Source organism: Orussus abietinus, unplaced genomic scaffold, assembly GCF_000612105.2.
Source record: "Orussus abietinus isolate OABI.00-Male unplaced genomic scaffold, Oabi_2.0 scaffold4, whole genome shotgun sequence".
Taxonomy (NCBI): Eukaryota; Metazoa; Arthropoda; class Insecta; order Hymenoptera; family Orussidae; genus Orussus; species Orussus abietinus.
Window position 1 is genome coordinate 2,379,359 of NW_019396014.1, and position 27,100 is coordinate 2,406,458.

Genomic DNA, 27,100 nt, shown 5'->3' on the forward strand with positions numbered 1-27,100 from the left:
CAAAAGCTCAATCATTTACCGTGGACCGTTTTTTAAAAGAGGTTGGCAATTATTTCTGCGGTTGCAAAATCCGAGGTAAACGTCGCAGTGGTTTGGAATTTGTAATCAAAAATCTGTAAAGGCCTCTGCGACCGACTTGGCTCGCCGCCGAGATGGAACTTTCGTGGACGGGTATCGCGCCGATGGTTCTTGACGGGATCGTTGAAAAAGAAGGGCCGCAAATCGGATGGACGTCCCGAAAACTTGGCAGAGTTCTTTTCCGAGTCACGTTCCTAGCCCTTCGTAGAACTTTTTAACCGTTAAATGTGCATATTAATCGCAACTTTCAGGGCCGGCCGCCGAAGCGAAAATCCCGCTCGACCCTCGGATCAACCTGCACGCCACCGGGCGCAGAGATCGTACACGCGATCGCGCTTTCGTATCCCCACCTGGAATTAATTTCAACGGACGATCTTTAGATCCTTTTTTTCTTCCCTTTTGACCTTATTTGGGAAAGGTAAAAGGTCGCCTAAAAGCGTCCATCGGTACTTTGCGGTGTTAGGGGCGGGGGCCCGGAATGGCGTCGCGGCGTGGACGCGCTTCTTCGACCTTTGCAGTCGTCAAGGTTGCCTCGGGGAGGTCCGAGGTGTGCACGCAACGGCTCTTCCGGATTCGCGGACTTCCCTACGGGCACGAACGTTTCCGTTCCGCTCCTCGCCAAGGAACGTCGAGGCTGGTTCAAGTTTGGGCCGAAGGACGGCACGTGAGGTCGACTTTGAAATTGGGACGCGTCGTTTGTCACGCTGACATCCGGCGACGTCGTGACCGCCTCTCGTTCCGAGAAGGCTTCGCTTTTTATCGTTACTTTCCCCGGCAGTTTCTTGGCTAGGCTTTAAAACCGCATTCTGAGTAAACGACCAACATTTTCGAGGAGAGACCTCGAGGGTCGACGACTCGACACGAACGGAAAGCTGGTCCGCGAACGCACAATATCCTACCGGAAACACGCAGATTTGCTTTGCGAAACAACGTCAAGGGTGGATCGCGACTAACGGGAAGAAGCACCACGGATAAGATGAAATTACTCAAACGACCGTTCAATTTATTTTTAAGCAACACGTAACGGGGATACAAAGGATTTTTCCAGTATTTTTTTTTTTCTTTTTTAATCCATTTTCCATTAAATCCAGAAGCTCGTTGATGCGCCAGGCGGCGCGCGCGATTCCTTAAAAGTTAAAAGACCATCTTCAACATTATTCGAACTCAGGCGAGGCTTGACACGACTCGGGAGCGGGGAATCTCCGAAAGGAGCGCAAATTTTCGCATTTAAAACTTCCCGCAAAAAAAATTGCGAAAAAAATTCGTACCGATGAAAAATCCCTCTCTCGGGAAGAATTACGCTTATTTCGGAGGAAACTCAAGAGGCCGAAGAGGTCTAAGGGGATCGTTTTAACGACGACGAGACTTTCCCTTTCGACGATTTCGAGGGGTCCCAAAACGAGATCTCGTCGGCTGTCCCGAGCCCGTGCGGTTCCTTAAAAGTACTTAAGTAATTAATCTCACGCTAACGCTCTCCCTCGTTAAACGGCGGACAAACCGTGCCAAAGTATTGACATGACTGCTTTGGACACGAAGTCCGAACGATGGCACAAAGTCGGCGAGCCCGACCTAACGATTAGTAACGGCGAACTACGGGTCGTTCGTACATTTTTTCTACTTTTTCTTATTTTTTTTTTTTTTTGTTCCTTTTACCCTCGCCACGGCGAGGGAAACTTAACGGGTAGATAACACGGCGAATTCGTAGCACATCGCGGGAAAAATGATCCGCAACCGATCTCCTTGTCGGCGGGAGTTTTGCTGCATTGGCGTTAACGTTTATCTCGTTGCAACGCGAGAGGCGACGTCTTCGTCGGTGCCGCTAATTTTTTTTTTTTAACAAAGCTATCGAGGAGTGTTTCGTGAAAACCCATCGGGCACGTTGTACGTGCGTCTTTGCAAAAGTTTCAATCCACTGTAACTTTGAATTTCACGTTCGTAACGCCGTTTCTTCGCCGGGGCGAAAAAGTGACGTTGTTGGGCGAAATCGCTGTCGATATCGCAAAGCTCCTGAAAAGCTGCGCTCGTTTGCATTTCTTTCTAGTTTCTCCGTATTTCTCATTTTAATCGAATTTATTCCTTGGAACCTCGTTCAAGCTTTTTCGAGCAAGGAGAAAGAAACGAAAGTTGGATAACGCGCGATGTATAATAATTTAGCCAACTCGACGGGTTTTCGCTACCGATTCTCATCGATTTTTCTTTTTTTTTTTTAATTATCTCCTCTTTTCGTTCGATCTCGAAGCGCCTAGGTTCGGTTTTAGCGAGCGTGAGTTTTGCAGAATGGACGACCACCCTTTGCATAGAAGCTCTGTCCCTCGAGGTTCTTTTTGCACATCTGGAGGAAAAGAAATTCATTGTCGTTAAATTGATATGTATTAAAGGAACGTTAATTAGTTTGCGTTATTTCGTGACAATCACCGTGCAGTTGAAGCACTGGCTGTGGTAATTGTTGTTGAGGGCCTCTACCCAGCGGTCGCCAGCTTCCACAGGGAAACCACAGGCGAAGCATTTCGTTGTAAAAAGCTCGTTCCAATCTGAAACGAATTCGTATCGTTTCTCAAATGGCCGTGACCAGGGCAAAATTAAAATCCGTCCTATACCCGGAATTTAATTATATGAAAAAGAAAAAGAAAACTAACCATTTTCGCAGTACGGCGAGCCGTCCTCCAAGAAGAAGGGGCTGTTGCCGAAAAGCTTGCCGCAGTAGCAGCAGTTGAAGCATTCGGGGTGGAAGTGCTTTCCAATTGCATTCAAACAGTCCTGGAAATAAATCGACGAAAATGGTGTATCTTGAATTTGGCTTCGCACACTTGCCGTAAACGATGGGAAATAATTCCTAGGGATAGAATTTCCATGTGGGACTTACACCCTTGATCTTGCTGTTGCACTTGTAGCAATTCGGTGCAATGAATCGTTCGAAGCAGTACTCGCAGTGGAGTTGTCCCTTTTCCTCGACGAAGCCGATTTCGTGCAGCGGTCGACGGCATTGCGAGTTTACGCATATGAAGTGATCGGGACACCAGATTTGTCCCAACGCGGTGATGAAAGGTCCCCTAAGGAGAGAATCGATACGTTACCCTTGGCAAGGAAACGAATAATAAAATTAACACACCTGTCGGCTCCACTTTCGGTCATAGTCGAGACTCCGAAAAACAAGGATTTATATTTTTTACGTCGACTACGAAGGAAAGGTGGCACCTTTTCGCGGTACGATCAAGCGGGCAAACGAGAAAGCATTCGGCATAACATTTAATGCACGTTCAAACGAGGATCAAAGCAACAAAATCATGTTAACTGACTGAAAATGGTCGTGAACGACAAACTTACGAGGGCGTCGTCTACTAGAAGCTTTGACATCGCGCGGAGTAAATCTAAACATTTTCTCGACTGTTCGAGATTAATTTTCAAGGGTTCCCCGGCGACGGATAACATTTAAAAATGTTCTCTCTTTTCTATCCGTCCCCGGTAGCCGTCGAAGCGGAAGTATACGAACCTCGTGATCTCGCAGTTGCACTGACAGCACACCGGCGTCAAGGCGAGCCCGTTGACTAGCTGGTTTCTCTCGTTTTCGTTGACATGATTGTCGTTGTTGTTATTGTTGTGGTGCTTGTTGTTAGTAACGACTCCGTTAACTGCGAAAACGTGCACTCGGGCGGTTAGTCACAGTCAAAAATGGCATCTTTCGAGTCGACTCGTCGAGAAGAGAAATTTCTCCTATTTTCTCCGAGGCGAAACCAACGTCCTACGTTGCGTCTAGTCGCCATGCCGCGCGTTTCCGGTGTTTCCGGCGACACCGATCAAACGAACGAAAGGGTCTACTTCGAGAGCGGAGGCATGCACGGAAGCGACTAAAAAGCCAAGGGAACGGGCAAGACCAGAGACGGGCGCACTCCTCCGGAGGTACCTGACGTAGGAGTTGCAGTGTCCACAGAGAGGAACGCGCGGCCCGGTGGCGGCCTGGTTGAGGATGCCGCGGCCGCGGGTGGGAGCGGTGCTGCCGGCGAAGGAGCCGCCCCTGGAGCCGAATCCCCCGGCACCTAGATCCGGGAGGGACGACAAATTTGGTGGGTCTACTAAATTCTGGGTCTTACTAGCCGGTTGGTTCACGGAGGACGATCGGAAGCGGACCTCGGTGAGGGTCTGGGACTCGGTTTGGGTCTGGGTCTGGGTCTGGACCTGGGGTTTGTACAGCTGGACCACGGGCTTGTCCCGCTTGGCGGTGAGCAGCGTAAGCTGGTTGCCCAGGTTAGTGCGCGGCTCGCGGATGGGCTCGAAGCCCAGGTCGTCGGCCGGGGGGACACCCTGGGAGTTTTTCTCATAGGGCAGGGGGATCTGCGGGAAGGGTAGGCTCTGCCGGAGGTGGGGGCAGGGCTCGGGTTCCACTCTTCCGGAGCAGCGGACGGACTGGGTCGTCTCGGTGACGGTGCAGCTCCGCTGGGGAGGCTCGGATCTGCCGACGGTGGAGACCTTGGTGACGGTGCAGGAGATCCTGGGCGAGGGCGCCGCGTTGACGCAGGGCCCGACGCACACGGAGCCGCAGGAGCAGTGGGAGACCTTCACTCCGGGTCTGGAGGAGATGCCCAGGTCGACGGAGGACCGGCCCGAGGACCGGCCGCAGCTCCTGGCGGTGAGGTCCTTGCAGGGCGAGATGCACAGCCCGGAGCGGTCCGGAGTCGGGACCACGCAAACGCCCGAGACCTCGGAGGACGATAAGGGGCCGTCGCAGGGCACCACGACGACGCCGGCCTTGTCCCCGGATTTGTAGGGCAGCACCGAGACCCCGGTGTCCGAGGGCGGTGGCTCCTTGACGGGAGTCCGGGTCTCGCGGAAAGCGCTGGCGTGCTCCAGCTGCCTCTGGCACCCTCCGGCCCCGTGGGACTCCCGGCAAGTGTCCACGACTACGCTCTTCCGACAGACCTCCTCGCCCTGGGACGTCCCTGAGTCCCGGGGCTCGGGGTCGCTCGCCACGATCTTCCTGCAGACCCGAGTCTGGGTGGTCTCGCAGGGTGGAGGGCAGGGGGGCAGGACTCGAACCCCGGTCCTGGGAAACCTCTCCGACCTGTCCTGGACCGCGGGGCACGGCACGACGCGAGTGACTTTCCTGATCGTGCATGTGGTCTCCACCTCCGGGACCGGCTCGGGCAGGGGAGTCACTTCCAGCTCCTCCTCCTCGACGTCCACAAAGTGCTCGGTGACGTGCTTGGTCTTGGTCACCTCCTTGACGGTGTTGGGGTCTATTTGTTCGGAGGTCTGGGTGGTAACGTCCTCGTCCAGCTTCCACTTGCGCTCCGACTCCTGCTTGGTAATTCGATGCCTCCCATCGTCGGTCACGGACACCCTGCTCTCTCCGTAGGTGCAGGTCAGGTCCTGGACGCGGTGCCCCCCGGGGATGTCCTCCTCGAAGTGGTACGTGACCGACTCCTTGGGCGGAGACTCGACGGTGACTTGAGCCGGACACCTCGGCGGCGGGGGGTCGTCCCTAATCCTGGGGGCCTGGGCCTTGACGTAGCAGGCCGGGGGCTCGGGGGGACCCTGGGCGGGGGATTTGCACCTTCCGGGAGTGGGCGTGGGGGTCCGGCTGGGCACGAACGTCCGAGTGTCCACGGGACCCTTCTTCAGACACACCAGGTTCCTCTGGTAGGCCGGGATGGTGTCCGGCTTCCGCAAGCCCATGGTCGCGGGTCGACCGCCGGGGGTCACGGGCCTGGACCCGACGGGCGACGAGTCCCGCAGCTTGAAGTCCGCCGGCGGGGTTGGCAGTGGCTGGGGAGTGGACTTCCCGCAGACCGTCCGCTCCTTCCTGGTGCAGCTCCTCGAGTCGGCGTACAGGATCTCGGCTGGGTGGCAGAGTTCCTCTCGGGCGACTCGGACGGTCCGCGTCTCGGTGGTGGTGCGGACCTCGTCGGGCCGCTCGGCGCGACCCAGCGGAGTGTAGGGTCGTTCCGGGGCGGTGGTAAGCGCCTCCGTCAGGGGTGAGGCGCGCCCTTGGTCCTCGCCCGCCGGACAGTAGGGTCGGGTCAGCTCCGGCAGTCGCGGCGGAGCTGGACGGTAAGTGCACCTGCAAGTGTGGACGCAGGTAGTACACGAGTCGGCCCCTCCCGAGGTCCTCTCGCTGACGACTTCCCGCGTGTAGGTCTCCACCGGGGCGTCGTCGTCGACGGAGCAGGCGGAGAAGGGCGAGAAGGGGCGGTCGGGTGCGGTGGTCAGCGCCCTGACCATCTCCGACTTCCACTCCTTCGGGGTAACGTTCTTGACGGGCGACAGAGGTTGCGGCCCCTCCTCCGTCTGCTTGACGAACTGCACGTGCTTCTTCTCCACCGTGGTCTCCCCGCAGCCGACGGGCCCGTACCGGGTGGTTACCTTCTTCTCGGCGAAGGTCTGCCGCCGTTCCGGCGCCTGCTGCTCCCTCAGGCTCTGATGGACCTCGACCTGCTCCCGCAGGCTCCGCAGGCGCTGCTCCTCCAACTCCCGCTGCCTGATCTCGACCTCCTTCGTCAGCTCGCTGAACTGCTCCATCCCCTGGGACTTGCGGGTGGTCCGGCAGGTGGAGGTCCCGCTGGCGTTGCTCTCCTCCTGCACGAGCTCCTGCCTCTCGGTGAAACAGACCTTCTTCTCGCCCTTTCTCTTCTCCTCGGCCTCCTGGATCCTGATCGCGTCCGCCCGCTCGTCCATGGCCACCCGCTCCACTAGCCTCTGCGTCTCGACCACCGAGGACACGAGGTCCGCCGAGTCGACCACGGTCCTCCGGTCGGAGATGTTCTCCACCTCCCGGTCCACCTCCTCCACCTTGATCTCCGTGATGACCGGAGGGCCCGGCTCCTCCTCGCGGTCCAGGCGTTGCACCGTCTTCTCCACGGTGACCGTCCTCTTCACGTGGACGTCCCCCTCGTCTTCCTCGGTGGTCTCGGTGTAGAACTTGTGCTCGCCCTGGACGTCCTCGTTGGCGTCCGGCGGCTCGACCTCCGGCCGACTCTCCACCTGCACCGGGATGATTCTGGACCGGGGCTCGTCGTCCACGTAGGTGCAGGGCACCGGCTCCGGGAGGCGCTGCACCCGCTCGGTGCGATGCTCCTCCCAGCGCGTCTCCCTCTGCTCGGTCCCGGAGAAGCCCTCCCTCTGGCACACCTGGCTGTGCCGGCAGACGGTCGCGCACCTCGGGGGCGGCTCGTAGACGCTGACGCCCGTCGTCACGGTGGCCGTCCAGGGCCTGGGCATCGGCTGCGCGATCCGGGTGGGCGTCAGCGACCGGCGGAAGCTCTCCCTCGAGGACGGCCTCGACGACGGGGACCTCGACTGCTCGCGGCGGAACTCCTTGACCGTCTCTACCCTACGGTAGGTCTGCCCAGGGCGATCGACCGACTCCATGCTGGCTTCCCTCTGGAAGGTCCGCTCTCGATAGTCCTCGCTGGTGTCGCTGCCGAAGCTGTGCCTTCGCCTCCTGCGGATCCTCTCCGACTCCTTGGAGCCCCGCCGCCTCCCCGGCTCGGGATTGGGATCTACGTAGAGGGGACTCGCGGTGGGGTAGGTCACTTCCTCGATCGGCTTCGTCGGCGGCCAGACCAGGGTCTTGGACTTGACGGAGCTCCTCTCCCGGTAATCCCCCTCTGCTCGGGGTCGGGTTTTGGGTTTCGGGTTCCCACGGGTGTCCCGCGAGCGGTGTTTAGTCGCCGACGTGGGGGGAGGGGGGCAAATTCACAAGTGCATGCAGTTTGTCGCAGTGGGACGTGGTTATTCACGGGGACGGGTTAGCCGTTGGGGTAGGTTAGGGCCGGTTAGAAGAAAGAGAAGAAGAAAGAAAACCTGTGGTGAGTAAAAGCACGAGTTCGAGGGTACGCAGTCGCGGGTTCATGGATTCGTTGTTCGGCGAATGGTTGAAAAATCTTTCTCGGGCAAAAAACGATTCGGGGCCGAAACCAGAATCCGCGATTACGTCCCAAGGCGTCTAGCTAAGAGAAACGCAAAATAGGCGAGCCTGATAAAGCCTGCGGTATGTCGCTTATGTGTATCTAACGCAAATGAAATTCGGAACGAGCGACCCTCCTTTTTCCGATGCACCGCACTCTACGCTGCGAAAAAAAGACTTCTCTTTATGAGATCTACGATTCGGGCGGAACTGGAAGGATGTCGATGAAGGAGGAAATACGGAACATCGGAGGAGAAGCGAGGAACCGATAACGGCTCGTCTCTGCTTTGCGGCCGACTAGGATCGCCCACGATTTTTATTCTTTTTTCATGAGCCAAAAAAATTCTCTAGGAAAAAGACCTTTAGAGATTTAACCGAACCCTTTTCCTCGATGCATTCCAATTTCCACGTCCTTTCGAGACCTTCGGCCAGGAAGTCAAAAAGCAAAGTGCCCGCGGTATCGAAAATCGTGGAACCCGGACCGGAATGTCGGAAGTCAAAGAGAGACAAAGAGGGAATACTACGCAAACACGTCATTCTCCCCGAGGATACCGCAAAGTAAAATTCAGGACTCCTCCGTCTTCCCCGAGGAAGCGTTTAATTAAGAAAATGATCAACCTCGCGTTCAATTTCTCTTGGCGGTATTCTCGTTGCATTCAACCGATTAGGGATAAAAAAATAAAAAAGAATATAAATAGTTTATTTTCAAAGAGGAACCAGTCAAGGGAAAGAACTTGAGTCTCGCTTCGACAAAGTTCGCAAAGACCTCCTTTATTCCGGCACGGTCGTCGCCTCGGCGACGTCTCTTTCCGGTTACATCGTTTAAAAAGCGCATCGAGATATTTTCCTTTGCCATTCTGGTTCGCAAACTTTAGCAAAAACCCGAGCTCAGATTTCGGAACGAGCGATTCGATTTCGGCTCGGACGTCGAGAGCTAGCTGTCTCGCTCATGCGAACGTGAGGGAAAAGGGTCGAGGTTTAGGGTTGAAAGATGGAGCTGCTGAAAAAAGATAAGAAAAGAAGAATTATGTGATAAGCGTGATTACGCACGTGATAGGAATCTTGTTAATCTAAACGAGTAAGATCGTTTAACGTTCCCCTCCGCGCATCGCGTCGCGCAATTAGCCACGTGGTATTCTACTTTACGCAATGGTCACCACCTAAGCAAGGGTTAAATCTACGTTAGTAACCCTTTCCCCAATTTTTGCAACTCGACGAAACATCGCGGATGAGAAAAGTCCCGGTCGAAAATTTTCTCGTTAACCGCGGGAATCGATGCTCGATCGTATCGTCGATCGAGGAGGGTTTCCTCGATTAAAGTTCGACGAAGAGAGCGAGAGAGTCGCAACGAGGGAGATGGGAGATCTCTGCGGCGGACTCGCGAAGAATCGAGGGCGACTGGCAGAGCGAACGAAGCGAGATGACAGGGGTGACAGGCGATCGTCTGCCAAGACCGAGGCGAGCGGTCGACACAGACGTTAAGAGACGTTAAGAGACGGAGCGCAAGCCAAGAAAACGAAGCCATAGCCCATTTCCACTCGACGCGTCATACCTTTGAAGGGTGAGCTTTTTGACTTTGGCAGGGTGGAGAATGGACCTATTTTCACAACAATCGAATTAGTACCCTCTTCGAGGCTCTCCGGTTACCGAGAAAAAAAAAAAAACCACTTTCCCACGAAATCCCAGAATTTTCGCCGCGGAATCCTGAATCCGCGCGCGGTTGCTCCCGAAAATCCCTCCTCTAAGGGATCTCTCGGAGCCGCCAGGGTGCCCGGGTCGCATTCGGCTGGCTCTTCTCTCTTCGATCGCCTCGCAGAAATTCGCATGGTACGCGACCCGGAAAAATTTTCGGAAGGCAAGGTCTAGGCGGAGTCCGGAGTTGACTCGCCTCGAAGGACGCGAGAAGAGACTCTTACCTCCTGCGGTTTGACTCTGCGGACGCGGCAAGGTGTTGCCGGAGCTGAGAGGCGGCGAGATGGGTGCTGCCGAGCTTCCGAAGGGCTTGGGTCCGCCGATGTTGTTCCCGGTGGGTGCCTGCGAAGTATTCGACTTGATTCTCTCTCCGAAGTACGATCCACCGAGTGGCTTAATTTCGGGCGCGCGCACTCGCGACGTTCGACGATTCCGACTCGACTCGAGGATCGTTCCCGAAAAAATGACCGAACCGCTCCCGGACTCCTTCCGAGAGGCGGTCCGTTCGATGCGAAAAATCTACCGAGACTCGATATTAGGCCATTTCTTTAGGTACCTTTTACGAGCGATCTAAGTCGATATCGAGACGGGCCTGCCCTGTCGTCGGGTGCGCGCGGATCGAGGGAGCTACCTTCGGCTGGCTCGCTCGCTCTAGTTAAGCGTATTAATCGTTCGAAGACGTTACCTGGACTGGACGCAAACTAGGTGGATTGACAGGCGACGTGCCAAGGCGGGTGGGCTGCAATGCATAACGACACAACGAGTCACGTGCCATGTACCGCCAGGATTGCGAAACCGGAGTCAATTAGTCATCGGCGTCGGAATAGAAGCTCGCGCGGAGGAAGCGGCGACCCGCGAAATTTACCCTCTTATCGGGTCGCGTTCGATCGCCGATAACGTCCGGACGTCAAAATTAACTCCTATCGGGTTTTTGGAAACCAGGAAAATGCTACCGAAAAACCCCACCGTCCCGAGGAAAATTTCAATCGTTGACCCACCGCGATAACTCGAACGTCTCCGACAAGGGACGATATACGACGTGAAGCGACCTGGACCGATTGGAAAATCGGGACGACCTGGACATTCCAAGGCGTTCCTATTTAACCAGCTGGGATCGCGTTTATTTTTGCATCGCGAGTCATCCTTCGACTTCGAGATGCGCGCATCGGGTATTTTGGATATGCATGCCGTCCTTGCTATGCGGTAAGGTGTATCGTTATTAGCGATGTTGGGGGTACGCGACGTAATCGCGACTTTAAGAGACGCCCGGTGGGGAGTTTTTCCGTTCTTTTTTAGGCTACACGCGTCGAGTAACGAGAGGGTCGAATCGAGAGAGGGACCACGTGCCTCGCCAAGGCGGACGGACGTATAGAAACGTTGACGGATGTTTCCTATCGACCCTGGGACGTTCCTCCGTGCGAGCTAGAACGGCCAGAATAGGACCTCGACGACGTTGGACGCGCCTTCGAGGAACGACCTCGACGGAAGGCCGAAAAAGGACTTCCGTTTCCTCCGATTACGCGTATTCGATTTCACGCGTTCAACGTCGCCGGGCCCGAAGTCTGCGTGCATGGGAGGTCAGCAGCGAAATCGGCCAAACCAGCGCGTTAATTTTTAACCGAGCTCAAATTTCACGTCAACATCAAACGAGACGGAACGTGGGTCCCTGTCGGTCCAGTGACGGTGTTCGACCCAGGTTTTCGGGAACGGGGGAGCTTTCCCAACCCTCCTGGACATCCGTTCTTCCCCGAGCCCCGCGTTCCGATCTCCCAGTGTATGTCGAGGATTCGTAAAAATTGAGGAGAAAAAAAGAAACGTAAATATAGGGAACGGATCGGTCACCTGGCACAACATAGAGGTATAGGTCTTGGGGGTCCTGGATGCCGGGGGGCCGTCGTCGATGACGGGGTTAAAGAAAATCTCGCAGACCTCGCCCACCTTCGGGGCATGGTCGGGCTCCTCGAGGTCGAGGTCGTCGGTCTCTTTGGTGCCCGCGAGGCGGTTAGGGGAGCGGTTAGAGTCACTCGCAAGCACGCTGCCGTTGGTGCTGCCAACCTCGCCGCAGGTCCGAATGGTGAGGGTGCTCGTGTACGTTTTCGAGCCGCATACGCCGTTGGAGGTGCCATTAGCTAAGGTCCTGGTATCCGAGTACGAGACCCCGCTGGTCGGTCGTGGAGGACGTTGACGAAGAGTCGCCCTTGACCCGACGGGACTCGAGCGGTGGCAAGCCTGCAAAAGCGATTAGTCCTGCGCTGCGAAAACCATGCCAGCCTTAAAAAACGCAAGCTTAAGGACGACCTCCTTTTCGAGGTCGGAAGCAGCCAAAAACCTCGACCGGTCTAAACCAGCCGAGCTCGACTATCGAGAAGGCGAGCTTGACGTGCAAGACACTCGAGAATGCGCTTTCTGCCAGGTCCACGCAAATCCATGCTCCTAGATTTTTGTCCTGTCCACAGGTGCTCCGATATCGTCCGGGATCTCCGCGTGGTAAATTTCACCGTATAATACGTTCTAATCGAGACGAAACGGACGCTTCTCGTGGATTTATCATTCTTATCGTCGACAATCGTCTCCGAACTTACGGAAAAGGGCTGAGGCGAGGAGTGGCTGTTCAAGGAAGGCGACCCTGGGGCGGGGACGCTGGGCAAGGCTGCGGAAATCGTCCCGGCTGGGGTTCTTCCACCTCTGGAAAGGGCAAAGATATTATTAAAAAGCGATCGGGATATCTCCTTGTCGTCGAATCCGTAAATATGCAGGATATTGCGACACCGCCTTCGATATCGGACGCAGTCAGGTATGGAAAGGTTAATCTACCAAAGACACGTCGCTGGTCTATTTCCAGAGAAATGTCGCGGCGATTTATAGTCGACTTTCGGAAAATATCAAGCGTCTAGCCGGTCCACTGAAATCCGGAATATTTGCATGCGAACCGTGAGTAGAGGTAGCACGTGGGAGGGCATCGCGTCGAAATGTCGACCCGCGAGGTGGCGGACCGAGTGAAATGGAAAAGTGGAAATCCACTTTCAGGTGTCGATGGCTCGGTGAACCATTACCAATTTTTTTTCCAAGGTTCTTCGTGGTCGGACCGAATTTTTCGGAGCCTGCGTCACCTTTCAAAGGTGCCCGCTTCGAGGACCGAGGTATTTCTCAAGGTCTACGCCATTATAATTTTTTTTTTTTTGACGAAAAAAAGGTACGCGCGATATGATTTCGCTGCTCGCCGCCCTTCTAAGGGGGACAAGAATTTCTTCGAGAGCAGAAAGGACACGCATGATACCACTTACGGAGGAACGGTGACAGGTGCAAGACCGGCAGGTGCATTCTGCCTGGCAACCAGTTTCGCGTGGATGTCGCAGTAAAGCTTGTTGTTTATGTTGTAGTACCCCACGTTCTTCAGGGAAGTACCGCAGGTCGAGCACTTGAAACACTCGACGTGCAAGTTCTTGTCCTTGATCCTGACGAAGACTCCGCTGCAAAGGAGGAACCAGAGAAATCATTCAACGTCCTCGATCGAAATCGCCCAAAGAGACGTTTCCCCTGGAAGAGAAGAAATCGGTCTTCTTCGAGGAGTCACGGAGGAGATTCCTCTCGTTACGTGTAGAGGATTATTGCGTGAAAAAATTGTTAATTCCCTACACTCCTTTCGGTAACAAAAAGAAAAAAAAAAAGGTTATCTCAACAAGACAGCTAATTTCCTCGAACTTGATAACTCATAATTGCTGTAAAATTTCACGCGGAATTTTAATCGAGAAAGCCCGAACAACTTCGAAGACGAATTTCGATGAAAAATAAATATTTGTTTACACCGAGGAGACGACAAGTTCGGCGGAGAGGTGAACGAATATCGACTCGGTGAAGACGTCGAAAGGTTCTACGAAGCTCGACGCGTTCTTCCTCTCCCGCGAGTCAAACGTTCGAAGAAAGGAAGAAATCGGATCAAATCGTGTCGCCAAAGTATGATCCATCGGCGAGCTTTACGAACTACCATTGAAAGCTTCAAACGGTTTTGGGATTCTAGAAAGCCGTCAAGAGTGGTCCCCTCGTTCGAGGGAGCGGACGAGGAAGGCGCAGACCAAGGGGAAAAAAAAAAGAGAATGAACGCTGCGAGGGAATCGTCCTGGAACCTTCTTGGACGGTTTCCAGGGCAGGAAAGCGCGCGTCCTGCGCGGAAACCTTGTCTTTTTGGCAGGCGTTAAGAGGTCACGTGCACTTACCACATTCATCGTATCTAGTGAATTTTTTTTACAAATGGCAGGAACGACCGATTACGAGTACATCAAGAGGTACGATTTTAAAGCAAATCAGGCATGTCATCAGCAGGCACGTCGTCTTTTTGCATGCCGGGGCGAACAGACGCGAGATACCGGATCTGCCGAGAGGGAAGCTCAAGATGGCGTCGAAAAACCTGGGGAATAATTTACAGAAATCTGCCCCGCGTCTTCGCATTCCCATTCGCATCTTGATATTTTATGCCCTTGATAAAATGAAAAAAAAAAAAGGTCCTTCGTCAAAGATGCGACGAAGCTTCCTGGGAATGCAGATTTCCATAAACCCTTCGGCAAGTCTGGGACGCCGTAGTGGTCTCAGCGCGAGATAGGTCACAGCCAGAGACAACATCAAGAGAGAACGGAAACATCTATTGGCGAGTTCATAGTTACACGATGGCTTTGTCGCAGTTGCGACAAATCGGAGACTCGAGCGAAGAGGAGGGCTCCGGTTCGTTCCCCGAAGAGCAGCGGACGCCCCGAGGATCCTGGGACTCCTCCTGGCCCAGGGCCCCCAGCCTAGGCGTGGGAGACCTCGGAGAGGTTGACCTTCCACCAACGGCGTGGCTCGCCAGAGAGTAAAACTCGGTCCGAGGTGGAACTGCGACAGCAACGGAGCACCGTGACGGGCGGAGGAAAACGCGGCCCGGTTCCCGGGGAACCTAAATCTCGGGACTCTCCGGCGGTCACGGCAAAGGGCGGCCCACGTCCTTTCTCACGGGGGAGCCGACGATAACGAGTCCTGACCGAGATCGTCTTCACCCAGCCTCGACTTGTTGTCTCCTCCGCGAGTCTTTGCCGGGGGTGACTTACACGATGAGTCTTTCGCAATCCGCGCAGATGTTCTGTCCTGGAGGCAAACTACTCTGCGGGGTGGTCGGCTGGGGCTTCGTCTCTGGCGCCGACACCGGTCTCAAGCCCGTCAGGGCTGGCGAGGATGGCGTCACCACGCCGCTTTGCGCAGTTGGCTCCACTAGTTTTGTCAAGTGGTTGGTTTGCGGGCACACGGAGTCGCGGGACATGAGCATCGATTCAACGTCAGATAGGTGTACCGGGCGTAAGAAGCGGATCGCGCAAGGACTCGGAAAACCCGAACGTAGTTCTTCCGGGTCTCGCTCGAGCCCCGACGGGGATGCCCGGAAGAACTGGGTTCGGCACCGCGTTCGCCGTTACGTTCCACGACATGCAATCGAACCTCGTCGCGTTTCCAAGGGGGTCTCGGATACCCAACGGATCTCTACTAACCAGGCTCCGGACTCTTCGGCTCCTTGTCCGCCTCCTGGACCATTTTGAAGACCTCGCTGTTCTGCGCGTTGTAGTTCTTCTCGTTCTTTTTGAAGTTCACTCTGAAACACGTCGTCTCGGTCAGTACCGACTTACGAGGAGGAGACCCGCGGTCGAAGGAACCTCACCCTAGAACTCCACCAGCGAGGACCTCGGCCTGGGCCGACAAGGTTTCCGCGATGGTTTCCTCGCTGTAGATCCCGACCGGACTGTTGTACTGCTTGTTCACGATCGACTTGATCGACCCGTCCCCGGTTCCGTTGAGCTAAACCAGAAATATTAAAGGTATTAATTAATAACCCGCTCCGAGGGCTCCCGATCGCGAAGGGTCGCGACCCGATCTTAAGATCCGAATTCATTTCTCGGATGGGGAGGAAAAATCGCAATCGCGGAATGTACTAACGAAAGGTTTAGGGCTGAAATTGTGTCCACTTCCGATGAGGGGTCCCTCCTGCTTCTTCGGGGCCAGAGACGTTTTCGTGACCGGCGGAATACTGCTGGCTGGGATGGAAGGCTGCGGCGACGGAATACTCGCCGTCACCGGAGAGACGCTCGGCTTCCACGTGCTTCCGCCTCTGAAAAAAATGGAGAATTCTTCGAGCCGCTCTCAACTATTCGCCGATACGGCTAACTCCAACGAAGGGGAAGAAGTCGCGCACTCCGAAGAGCGCGACCGCGTTACCTTTGAACCGTCAGCTCGAAACTGTTCCCAGCCCTGACGATGACATCCTGGGCGTCTTTGTGCCTCAGATTGAAAACCTCCGTGCCATTGACCCTGACGACCGAATCTCCGGCTCTGAGACCGGCGGCTTCCGCGGGAGATCCTCCGTTCACCTGAAACCAACGAGCGGGGATTAATTCCTCATCCCTCGTGCCAGACGAGAGAATCGCGGCGGACGTTTTGTCGGGACCGGCAACCGAGGGGTAGAGTATCGGGGGCGGGAAATCGGCGATCCCCACGAGGCGATAAAAGCGACGCATTAATACGAGCCATTAATCGGGCGAGCCAATGCCCGAAGGAACCTCCTTAGAGCGAGCCCGTCTATTTTTAAGCGACTGGACGACTTCGAGAGACGCGAACGCTCGCGGCTGCGATCCAGGCTCCAGCCATCCACCGTCATCGACTATATTTAAGCCCAACCGCTCCATTCCGTCTCGAATCTCGAGTACTGTGCCTCCATTCACTGGCCCGCCGGGGGAGGAGGAAAACGCGGACCGAGACGGGATACGCGAGCCCGACGATATTCAGGGAAGGTTTATTCGCGCCCCGGGAACGAGGCCCCCGATGACGCGCCGCCATGTGCGAGCCTGGTTCCGGGGACGCGGCAATTTTTTAAACGTTTCAAGATCGACGGACGCGGCAATTTTTTAAACGTTTCAAGATAGACGGGGACGCGGCAATTTTTTAAACGTTTCAAGATCGACGGAGACGCGGCAATTTTTTAAACGTTTCAAGATAGACGGGGACGCGGCACTAATCGTCGAGCCGCGAGGATGGTCCACGGATTTTCTCCGGAATTACGACGGCTCTTGGACGGGGATTACCGATCGAGAGAAAATTCCTCCGGGGCGATACGTCCCCGATTGGTCACGGTGGGAAGAGGATCTGAAATAATTAATGGACCTCGTCCCGATAGGAGACGATCGGTGCAGGAGGCCTCTATAAATACGCCCCCCCGGAACGTATCGCCGTTATTTTTATTTCCGAGCACTCCTCGAGGGGCTCCTCGAATCCGCCGATTCGGCGCCGGAACTGCTCGAGAGGACTCGGAGGAAAAAGCGAGATCTCCCGCCTCGTCCTTCGTCCGGATGTGACTTTTAATCCTAGAAAATTCACGTACCCGGGTCGCGAGTGGGCACGGGGCGATCGAACGATCGGCCCTCCGGGACGGTCCGTGGCGACGTTTTCGGTACCCTAGGAGACGGTGCCTGGAGGCCCGAGAAGAGCGGACTCGACCGCGAACCGCGTCGTTGCGAAAACGAGGGTCGCGGCGCCGAGGCTCGTCGACGGTGACGCAACGTCTCTTCTGCTATTTGCGGCGTGGAGGCGCTCCTCTCGAGGAGGTCCGTCGCGTCGGCGTCGTCTTCGAGCCCGGACCCGGGCCCTGGAAGGACCTTGACAAATATTTCTGGCTGCGAGTCCGTCCGAGAAGCCGCGACTTCTCTCGGATCGACCCAGTTTTCCCGACGCGTCCCTCCTTCGATATTCATTTCCCATCCCATTTAAAGAATTTCGAGGTTCGGGATTAAATCGGAGAATCTTAAAACGGGGAAGGAAGCGGGCTGGAATTCCTTGCGATCGGAAAGTCGTTCCCGAGGACTCGCGGCTCGCGTCGGTGGGTGCATCCTGCAGATGTCGCGAGCGGGCTCGGTGTAAGTCAGGGTTAAGCCCGGTGGACCCTGGGCGCGTGCTAAAAATAGAGGCGGACCGGTCTAAAAATAATGGCTCCTCTCTCTCTCTCTCCCCCTCGGCCCCTCTCCCCGGGTCTCCCTCGTATGAATGCGCGGGGTGCGTGCGCGCGGGTTTACCGGCGTCCAGAGGTGTACGCATTCCGATGGCCGGGTTTATATCGGAGATGGATCCGTCCCACCTTCCTCGCTGGAATGCATCCGATGTGCGCGACTCTACCTAACCTCTCTCCAAGCGGACCCGGGACCGGGGCCCGAGGAAAGTATCGCGCCGCCTCGACCGCCGATCCGCGTAACCTCTTTCTCCACGGTGAGAAACGTATCGCTTAATCCCGGCCACCATCCCGGACGGTCGACGCTCTCGGAAAATCCCCGACCAAGGATATTTCCCTTTCCTACGATTTTCCGGTCTTACGGCGACGGCGCGACGGAAGCGCTTCTCCAGCCCGTCCGGAGGGCGCCGAGTCGAGACTTTCACCTCGCAAAGTGCGAGGCCAGGGTCCGATCCGCGCACCGGGTCGGAGAATCGAGCGATCCGTCCATTTTCCGTGACTTTCTCCAGGGAGGCACTTTTCGTCGCCGAGGACGAGAGGCCGAATCGCGTCCCTCGCTCGCGTTTCTCCGCGGGCCGTTTCCACCTCGCGTATCCATTTACCATTGAAATGTATCGTCGGTCGATTTTCTCGCGGCTCCTCTCTCCGCGCGGCATTTTTCGCCGGTAATTACCACGTTTCGCCTACTCGTCCCCCTGACCTCGGAGGCGCGATATCGATAACGCCGTCCAGCGGAAGTGCCCGCGTTTCGCCCCCGAGACTTCTTCGTGCCCATCCGAGGTGGCGTCCTTTTTAAACGACTCCACCCGCTCGTTTCCACCGTCCGGTCTTCGACTCGGGAAAGACCGGCTAATCGTCCTTCCCACGGTCGTTATTCCGCGATCCTTCGAAAAGAGGGACGGGAGAAAAAACGAAAAACCCCCCGAGAGCGCGAGACCGGGGATAATCGGGAAGGATGAATCAACGAGGGGGAGGGAACCGGACGCGCCGTTTCCGTTTCCTTTGGCGACGATCCCGGGTGAACTTCCTCGCGAAGGACTCGCTAGGTGCCGAGGCGAAGGGCGAGAAACGAAAAGGAACGAAAGAAATCTCCAAAAGGATATCCTCTCGGTTAAGGCCAACGGATCCTGGGAAACGCGTCACCGGCTCGTGGCCGACGGTCGCTAAGAAATTCTTTCGCGACTGGTTTCCCTCGAAATCCTAAATAGGTCGGATCGTTTCTCCTTTTCGATCGCCGGAGCCCAAAACCGGAGGAATTCCGCGAGGAACTCGCGACCGCAGCTGACCGGACGCAAGAGGAAAGTCGCAAAAGCCAGCTCACGCGTTGGCGGCGAATGCCGGCGCGGCCTGAAAAAAGTGAATCATCGCCGCGAGGATGCTCATCCTGGACCTCGTCATCCGGCCGAAGCGGACCGATTTCGAGTCGACGGCCGCGACGAAATCGATCGGTGATCTCATCCGCTCCGAGTGCGCTTTGTCCGCGCGAGGGAGACGCCTCGGGCCCCGACGAGGAAAGGACTCCGGCGGTCGGGCTCGACGAAACCGGCAAAGGTTCCTCGACGCGGCAACAAGTGCGAGCGGTCGACGTTTCCCGTCTCGAGGAAGACGACAAGAAGACGATTAAACGGGGGCCAGGGGCCCGTAAAACGCGCGCCTCGCTATGGGTGTCGCGTTACCGCCGCGGAGGAGAAAGATGTCACGCCTCGGCCGCGACTTTTGGCAGATTTCCCGAAGCGGCGCGCCTCGCATCGGCCGTCGCGGCCGCCGGACCGAGCGAATCGCCGTCGGCCCGAAAGCCTCGTAAATCGATATCGAAATAGCCATTACGTTCCCCTGCGGTCCACGCGGCCGCCGAGAAGCCGGAGACGAACCCCGAGACCGCCTCCGGCAACCGGACCGGGATGGAATCGCGGAAACGCTTCCCGAGTGGAGGTCCTCGAGACGACCGCGCCTCCGTCTCTCGGAAGGACGGCGAGGCCGAGCATCGGGGATTCGCCGAGTCGCCCTCGAAGTGGCGGCCCCGAGAAAAGGAACTCTTCCGCGTTGCCCGCGGGCGGATCCGAAAATATGCTTCCCTCCCGCGACTCGCTCGAGGGCGAACTCCGTTTTGCGTCGTCGGGCGAGGAGGTGGGTTCGCGATGGCCGACACGAAATAAAAGCGATATTTTTATATCCAGGAGAGCGAGGCTTCGCCCGCCGCCACCGGGCCTCGGCCTCTATTAATATCCGCGGACCGGGCTTCCTCTCTCTCTCTCTCGCCCTCCGGGATTTCTGCATCCTTCTCCCGTTTTATCCCGCGCACTCGCATCGGAAGCGACGAAGCTTTTGTTGCTCCGAGAACCGGAGGTCCCCGAATCCGGGACCGAACGATCAACGGGGGGTCGATTTCCCTCAAAGGCAGGAAAATTTTCAAATGAATTTTAATGAAATTCCATACGCTTCGATCGGTATTAATTCCCAATGTCGAGACACCGAGCCGACTCGAGATGCGATTTTTTTTTCTTTTTTTTCTTTTTCTTTTTCACGGGGAAACGAGGGAGCGTTCCGCAATTTAATTCCCGGCCTTAATAGGCCTTGACGAGATCGTTAGTCGGGGCTTCCTCGGAACCGAGGCGCTTGATTCAAGAATATACGAGGACCGTTTGCCTCTTTCAATGTCGAGTTACGATTCCGGAATGGGCCTGCATTGACCTCGATGGACCCGATCATAAAAGCTGCACTTTGAGAGGACTCCTCCTCCCGGTCAACAAAGTCGGCTCTTCGATTTTCCACGACGCGCCTTTGCGTGTCGAGCGATCTCGTGCCTTATCAGAGGCTGGAGGAGGCATTTTCGCGAGTGATAAGATCGGCGACCCCTCCATCGTTCGGGGATGCGGAGCCCGATTTCGAGATATCGCATCGGTCTTATCTCGACGGAGCCGCTTTATTTACGAGTTGTAATCACACCTTGACACGATTCCGATCCGATACCGATAACGACGCGGATCCGCTCCGGTCGCTCCGCAAGTCGACGACGGACGAGGAAAAGGTTCCGCAGTTTGCGCCCGCGTTCCTCGACGCGGCAGGCCGCGTCGAGTTAATTAGTTATTAAGCCGACACCGGGCGCTTCGTCCCCGAGAGGATAAAGAAGATGTCGGTCAAGAGCACGCGACGGTGCCGTACCGTTTCCCAACGAAACCTCGAGAGAGGGAGAGCGACGAACTCGGGTAACCGAGAAACCTCGTAGACGCGGTGGATGGCCGCCCATCGCAACCCGGCCTTGACCGGTCCGGTCGAGAGGAGACCGGAACGCCGGAACCGGGAAGCGGTCCGGCCGTTTTCCGAACTTATCGGCCGGTCGAAAGATGGCCTTGACCGACCTGATGGTCCGGGACTCGGGTTACGGGAAAGGTCGTCTTCCCGATAAAGGACTCTCGGGGAAGGGAAACCGGAAGTCCGGAAGCCTGGGGAGGCTCGTAAACTCGATGGACGCGGTTACGGTCTCTCCTCGCGAGACGACCTTGACCGATCCGCTCCGAAGACGAGGACGCCGGAACCGGAGGATGCGGTCCGCAAAAGCGAGCGCATCCTCCGGTTTCTCTCTCCGCCTCGCGCTCAGGGAGAACGGACCGGTAGTTTTCCTCGGACGATGTGGCAAACTGGTTCCACTCAAGGATTTCTCTCGCGGTTCTCACGTCGGATTTTTGCATACGCCGACCGGGGCCGCGAGTCACCTCGAGCCAGTTCGCCACTCCCGGTTCCCACGAATTTCTCCGGAGAACGCGTTGGACGGAAACGCGGAAATTCTTTCCGGATCGCTGGCCGTCGGGACTCTCGGTGAAAGGGAAATCATTTTTCCGATTCCTTTTTCGGCGACCCGACCCGACTTTATCGCGGTAAACGCGGCGCGGACGTCACCGAGGAAAAAAGTGTCATCGACCCCAAGAGACACTTTTTCAAACGGGAGCAAAGTACATATTCGATTAATTCAAGGAATACCTATTTCCCTCAAGTACATTCCAATCAATTTAATGGGATATTTCCACCGAATTATGACAATTTATTTCCAGAGAAATAATTCTTCTTCGATTTAACTGGACTTTTTATGGGGACCGTTCGAAGAAATATTTCCATGGTTCGATGAATTCATTTCCTCGGCGTCCCGCGTGCGTCTCGATTCGACGTAATCCTGCCTGCCCTGCGTCGGTGCGAGTAACCGGAGCCGAAGGGGAGCGAAAACGCGCACGTAACGCGCGCGTTTTCCCCCACGTCCCGTCGCGACGTCGGCCAAGAGTCGTAACGGCGGAACCGCGTCACTCCGCGTGGTCCCGGTGACGTCACGGTTCCACGTAAGAATTGGCAAGCGCGGCTCTCTCGCGCTTTCGGCTCTCCCACGGAGCAAGGTTCCTCGTCGAGACGCGACAGCATTTCGCAATTTTCTCCAATCCGCCCGAACGAGGGATCGATGCCTCGAAATCGAAGATGGCTCTCGGTATCTCGCCCCCTGGACGCCCGATCGGGTCCGGACCGAAGGACGCGATAACGCCGAGAACTCGATAAGACGGCTGACAAAAGACGCCTCTCCTTATCCTGGAGGAGATCCGAACAAAGTATCTCCCCCTCGCCTCATACCCGGACCGAGGGGCAAAGAGGAGAGAAGGACCGAGGAAACCCGCTCGCCCTGGCTTCCAGCCGTTCGAGAGTGGCGCGTCTTTTATTTCGATTCCGAAGAAAGAGAAAAGAATAAGGAACGTCCAAGTTTGACGATTTGCGGCTTTCGAGGGGTCCGAGATACGGGAGAACGGCCGATTACGCGGCTCCGGATAGAGAGGGACGAGAGTCGTTCCTGCGGCCATTGATATTTAAATTTAGAGGACATTGGGAGCGAGCGCAAAAGATACTCCCGAGGCGAGGGAATACCAAGGAGAAACGGAGCGGAAGATATTTCGAGGACAATGACCCAGTTGAGAAAGAGTCGTGAAAATTTACGGGATTACGGGAGATCGCCCTTTCTTCTCTGGGGCCTCCGAAAGGAAGCTCGACCTCCCGGGATAAAGTTACGGCCCGAGCTCCTCGACGCCTCCTCGAAAAGCTCATGTCTTTCCACGCGTTCGAGTCTCCCTCGCGCGGCCCCGGTGTCGGTGACTAATGACGATTGCTCGCCGATTCCGGGAATGCGCATCTTCCGGAACGAGGGCGCAAACATCCGCCAGGTGACGAGGATCGCGACGTCGAGGAGGATATCGTCATCGAGGCGATGCCGGCGATGCCGGCCGGGAGTCGGTCGTAAATAGCCGGGACGTCATCGGCGATGACGGAGCGGAGGGAAGCGCGACAGGTAATTACCGCTTTCCAGTTTACGTTACGCGTATACACCCCCGAGCTAGCCGGCGATCGGACGAGGAAAGTCCTTTATCTCCGGCGTGCTCCGATCGTAACGTAAACGGAGTTTATGTCGGGCCTTCCGGCCACGCGCTCTCGTAAAACTGCTCGTTTCGAGGTTTCTCGAGCGCGTTCCATCGAATCGTGCACCGGATTCCCAAGAACGCCCCCCTGGGTTACGGATTGGAGTCAAAGTTTCGTTTCGATCCCATTCCTCCCCCGCGCGTAGCGTCAATGGCGATTGACATCGGAACGGGGCCGCAGGGGACGGTCGTTCTTTTATCCGGTCGAGGTCCTTTCAGAAAGTCTGAAAGACCGGAGAAATTCCTCGGCGCGCCCAAAGGGCAGGTATGGCCAGGCAAGGGAGGAACCTCCGGCTTCCAGTCGTCGTCGAAGGCGTCGGCGATTCCTGGGACGCTCTCGAGCGTCTTCGAGACGCTTCCGGCTCGCTTCCGGCTCGCTTCCGGCTCGCTTCCGGCTCCTCTCGAGTTCCAAGATGGCCGCTCGAGCCAGGAAGGAACTCGGTCGAGTCTCGGGGAGGCCGAACGTAAGATGTATTTTTACGGCGACCACGGTGGAGGAAGCCGAAGGCGACAGCGCTTCAGCCGAAAGCCAACGGTTAGGGACTCGCCACGGCACTGGCTCGCCGCTTTCGCAAAGGCACCTTCTCAAAATAGACCACCCAAATAATTTGCCTCGGATTACGCGCTCCGCCGTGTGTTTTCGTCCGCGAGCGGACCTCTCGGGCCGGATTCTTCGAGATTTCCCGGATCGATCGCCTCCGATTGGTCCAGACCCGGCCGAGCGGGCGTTCCGAAAATCCCCGCTCTCCACGGACGCCGCTTGAAATCGGAGATTAACGTCGGCGGGCCGGCTCGCATCGTAAATATCCCGACGAATCGTAAGAAAGGAAATGAAAAGAGAAACCCGACAATTCGACTCGAAAGGCAGGGGAGAAGGGCGACGATCTGGCACGGATTCATCGAGAATTAAGGGCGAGCAAATTCTTGGAGCAAACGATGCCTCGGTACCCCAAACGCGCATCCTTGACCCGATTCCGTTAACGCGATTTAGAATTCAACCTAGCCCCGAGTGTAATGGACTTTATTATAGCCGCGACCGCTAAACGCTTCAAAGTGGCGGCCTTAATTTATGGAAGCGTCTCGGCGTGTTCGACGATCGACCCGGGGCGATGGATCTCGTCGATCGCGCATCGACGGGTCGACCCCGCACCGCTGATCGCGATCCAGGGCTAGGTTTGCCGATTTTTTTTTTTTTTTTTCTACGGACCCCTGGCAATTTTTTAGTCCGACGGACGCTCGACCGCCCCCACGGGACGCCTTCGGGACGACTCCGGAACCCTCCGGATGCGGCGGGAACGTCTCGCGGATATCACGAGGGGTATATGGGCTGTAAATTAATCCGGGCTCGCGTTCCGCATCCGCAAGTGCCGCGGTCGAGCATCGGCACGGACCTGTCTCGAATTACCCTTCCTCGCCAAAACCGCTCGGCCGCGACGCGAGCGTACACGCGTTTTAACGTTAGCGTTCGTTCCGCGCGAGCGAGCATCGCTACGGTCAATCGTCCGTCAAAAGAGGCGCGAAAACGGCGAAAAAGAAAAGAAGAAAAAAAAAGAAGAAATCAAAGGGACGGTCCCTTCGAGGCCGCTCCGGTTTTAATTTTAGCGCTTTTGCGGAGAATATAGGATTTACCGAGACTCCGTGCCAGCCCGAGGCATATTTAAGAAGCTCGGATGCAGAAACTTCTCCGCCGGGTGTCATCGTTCCTCCTACGTGCCCGTCGTTGCGAAGTTCGGCTTCCTTGGCCGTTCCATTTATTTTCTCGACCTTGGCAGTTGACAACGACCTATTAACAGCGTGGCCTGCATGATTTATCGACCCGTTATCGTCATCGCTGGCTCGACTTCTCCGCGGAAACAGACTTTTTGGCTCTCCGGTTTCTCCTTATCGGCACCCGATGATTCCACTTCTCGCGAGGGACAAGGCGCGCATTGTCCGCGAGGATTTTTCTCGAGATAAGTCCGACGTCCGGGACGTCGCGGCGCTCGTACCTCGACGCCCCGTAAACCTCTCTCTCGGGTCGTATTATAATTTATGAATTTTACGAGCGGCTCCATTTTCGCGGGTCAAGGCGTCCGAAATGCCGAGCGCGAACCTCCGAGTCCTCTCGTCGCGACGCTGGGCGCCTCGGCGAGGCCCACCTTCGCTTTCCTTTATTTCCCGACATTGGCAGCCGGTGTCGGCCCATTAGCGGCTTAAGGTGCGCATGATTTATCGGCATATAATTGCCTCGGCGTCTGGCTCCCCCGGCAGTTACGGCCTTGGAGAAAAAATGACTCCCCGGCTCCGAGAAGATGACGGAGACTCGGGTTTTCGCTTACAAAGAGCCTTACGCATCGAACGCGCCTGCCTCCCGATAAATAAATTAATGGCGAGCACCCCGGGCCGCGTTCCTTCCCCGGGCACAAAGGGGTCACGCTTCTCGGGGTAAAAAGTAAAATCGAATACCCGCCCACGTGCGCGCCCCATCGGCCGTATCCCTCGCAAAGGGTCGACCCGTAAATCTCTTTGCAAGGGCGCCCGGAGATATTCTCCGGCGAAATCGACGCCGATGGGGGGTCCGAGGGAAACGTCCGGGACCGTTGATACCGCCAGGCGGTGGGCGTAAACGCTAAAAACTGCAAAGCAATCGGGTCGGGCGTTAAAAATGACGAAGGCATCCCACCTGGATACTTAGCGGGCCTCGTAAACTCGTTACCAGGTTGGCGAGCCGTCGAGTACCTCGGGATACCCTCCTCGCCGTCGGGAATTTTCGGAAACCGACCGCGAATGTCGCGATCCTCTACCGTCCGATATTTCTCGCCGACGAGCGTTCTCGACGTTCCCAGGATTTTTTTCTTACGTAGAAAAACCTACCTCGAATCCCGGGCTCGTGCGAGCCGCGTCGCGTCGAGGCTAGACGATAACGCGCTTATCGGCGGACTTCGCGCTTCGGAAAAGGAAACGCGAGTCGTGCCGGCAACCCTGACGTCACCGCTCAAATTCCGAAATTCTTCGCCTCGGATCATCGGACACGCCGAGGACGCTCCTTTCCCGTCCGGAGTAATTTTCCACGAGTCCCACGATCTTCTGCGCGATCGTCTCGAATCGACGTGCACTTCGACGAGTCGAATCGACATCCGACGTCTTCGTCGGGGCGAAAGCCGAGAGAAAGCGTCGACCTCGAAAGGTCCGACTTACCTTCTGCACGATGAGAGGCGTCCCGAAGTCCTTGCCTCCCTGAAGCCGGAAGCCCCAGGGCGAGCCGTCGAATCGGGACAGCTTGACGCCGATCAGCTGCGCCATGGTCGAGGACCGAAAACCCCTGGAGGAATACCTCTGCGACTCTTCCTGGTCCGGGGTCGCGCGAGGACGAATCGGCCGAATCGACTTCGGGCGAGCGAGTGCGTCGCGTGCTCCGGGGCTCGCGATAGGCGGGCGTCGACGGCGGGGCCGAGTCTGCGGCAGCGCGCCGTTCCCGAATAACTAGAGCCCGGAGAACGCGAACGCCGAGGCGAGGCAGAGTCCCGAGAGAGAGGAAGAGAGAGAGAGAGGCCGGTCAGTCGGGCAGCGGGCTTTCCATGGATCGGGCCGGGACGGTCTGCCCCCTCTTTCGACCCAAGAGAGGCCCGAGAGGGGTCCGAGAGGGGCCCGAGAGGGGTCCGAGAGGGGCCCGTTCCTCTTCCTCCTAGGCGCGCCGACGCATCGCGACGCTCGGTGCACCGGTTCGCGGTATGGGGTTCGGCGTTTCGGTTCGATTCCACGGGGGCTTCCCGATGCTCGTCCTCGAGGGGTCCCTCGACGACGAGAGTCGGAACGAAAGGACAATGGCTCTCGCCTCTCTCCCCGATTCCTCGTGCCGGATCGACCGTCGCCTCCTCGACGTCGTACCGGATCCGTCGAGCGTGACCTCTCCTTGACCGGCGCGTGCCCCACGTAGCCCACCCAACGACGCCATAAGCCCCCCGTTTTGGCCCTCTGCGGCCGACCGCATTCCTC

At 56.6% G+C, this 27,100-nt stretch overlaps 1 protein-coding gene across 8 annotated transcripts; it reads right to left on the minus strand.

Annotated features, from left to right (window-relative positions):
- Positions 1–1,060: 1,060 nt before the first annotated feature.
- LOC105695576 (PDZ and LIM domain protein Zasp) lies at positions 1,061–26,642 on the minus strand. 8 transcript variants are annotated; one of them, XM_012417256.2, is made up of 17 exons: positions 26,303–26,626; positions 15,902–16,053; positions 15,623–15,794; positions 15,348–15,484; positions 15,181–15,281; positions 14,329–14,536; positions 12,955–13,140; positions 12,253–12,355; positions 11,513–11,899; positions 10,356–10,409; positions 9,895–10,012; positions 9,531–9,575; positions 3,980–4,112; positions 2,942–3,128; positions 2,715–2,835; positions 2,494–2,609; positions 1,061–2,410 (listed from the first exon to the last, which is right to left on the minus strand). In XM_012417256.2, the coding sequence occupies exons 1-17, from the start codon at positions 26,405–26,407 to the stop codon at positions 2,333–2,335; spliced, it is 2,403 nt and encodes an 800-aa protein (XP_012272679.1). In that variant the 5' UTR covers positions 26,408–26,626; the 3' UTR covers positions 1,061–2,332. The 8 variants fall into 8 exon arrangements, with proteins under 8 accessions (XP_012272679.1, XP_012272675.1, XP_012272676.1 ...); XM_012417252.1 differs by lacking the exon at positions 9,531–9,575 and having other exon boundaries at positions 3,980–7,679; positions 26,303–26,642; XM_012417253.1 differs by lacking the exons at positions 9,531–9,575; positions 14,329–14,536 and adding an exon at positions 14,749–14,908 and having other exon boundaries at positions 3,980–7,679; positions 26,303–26,641.
- Between the last annotated feature and the right edge of the window lie 458 nt (positions 26,643–27,100).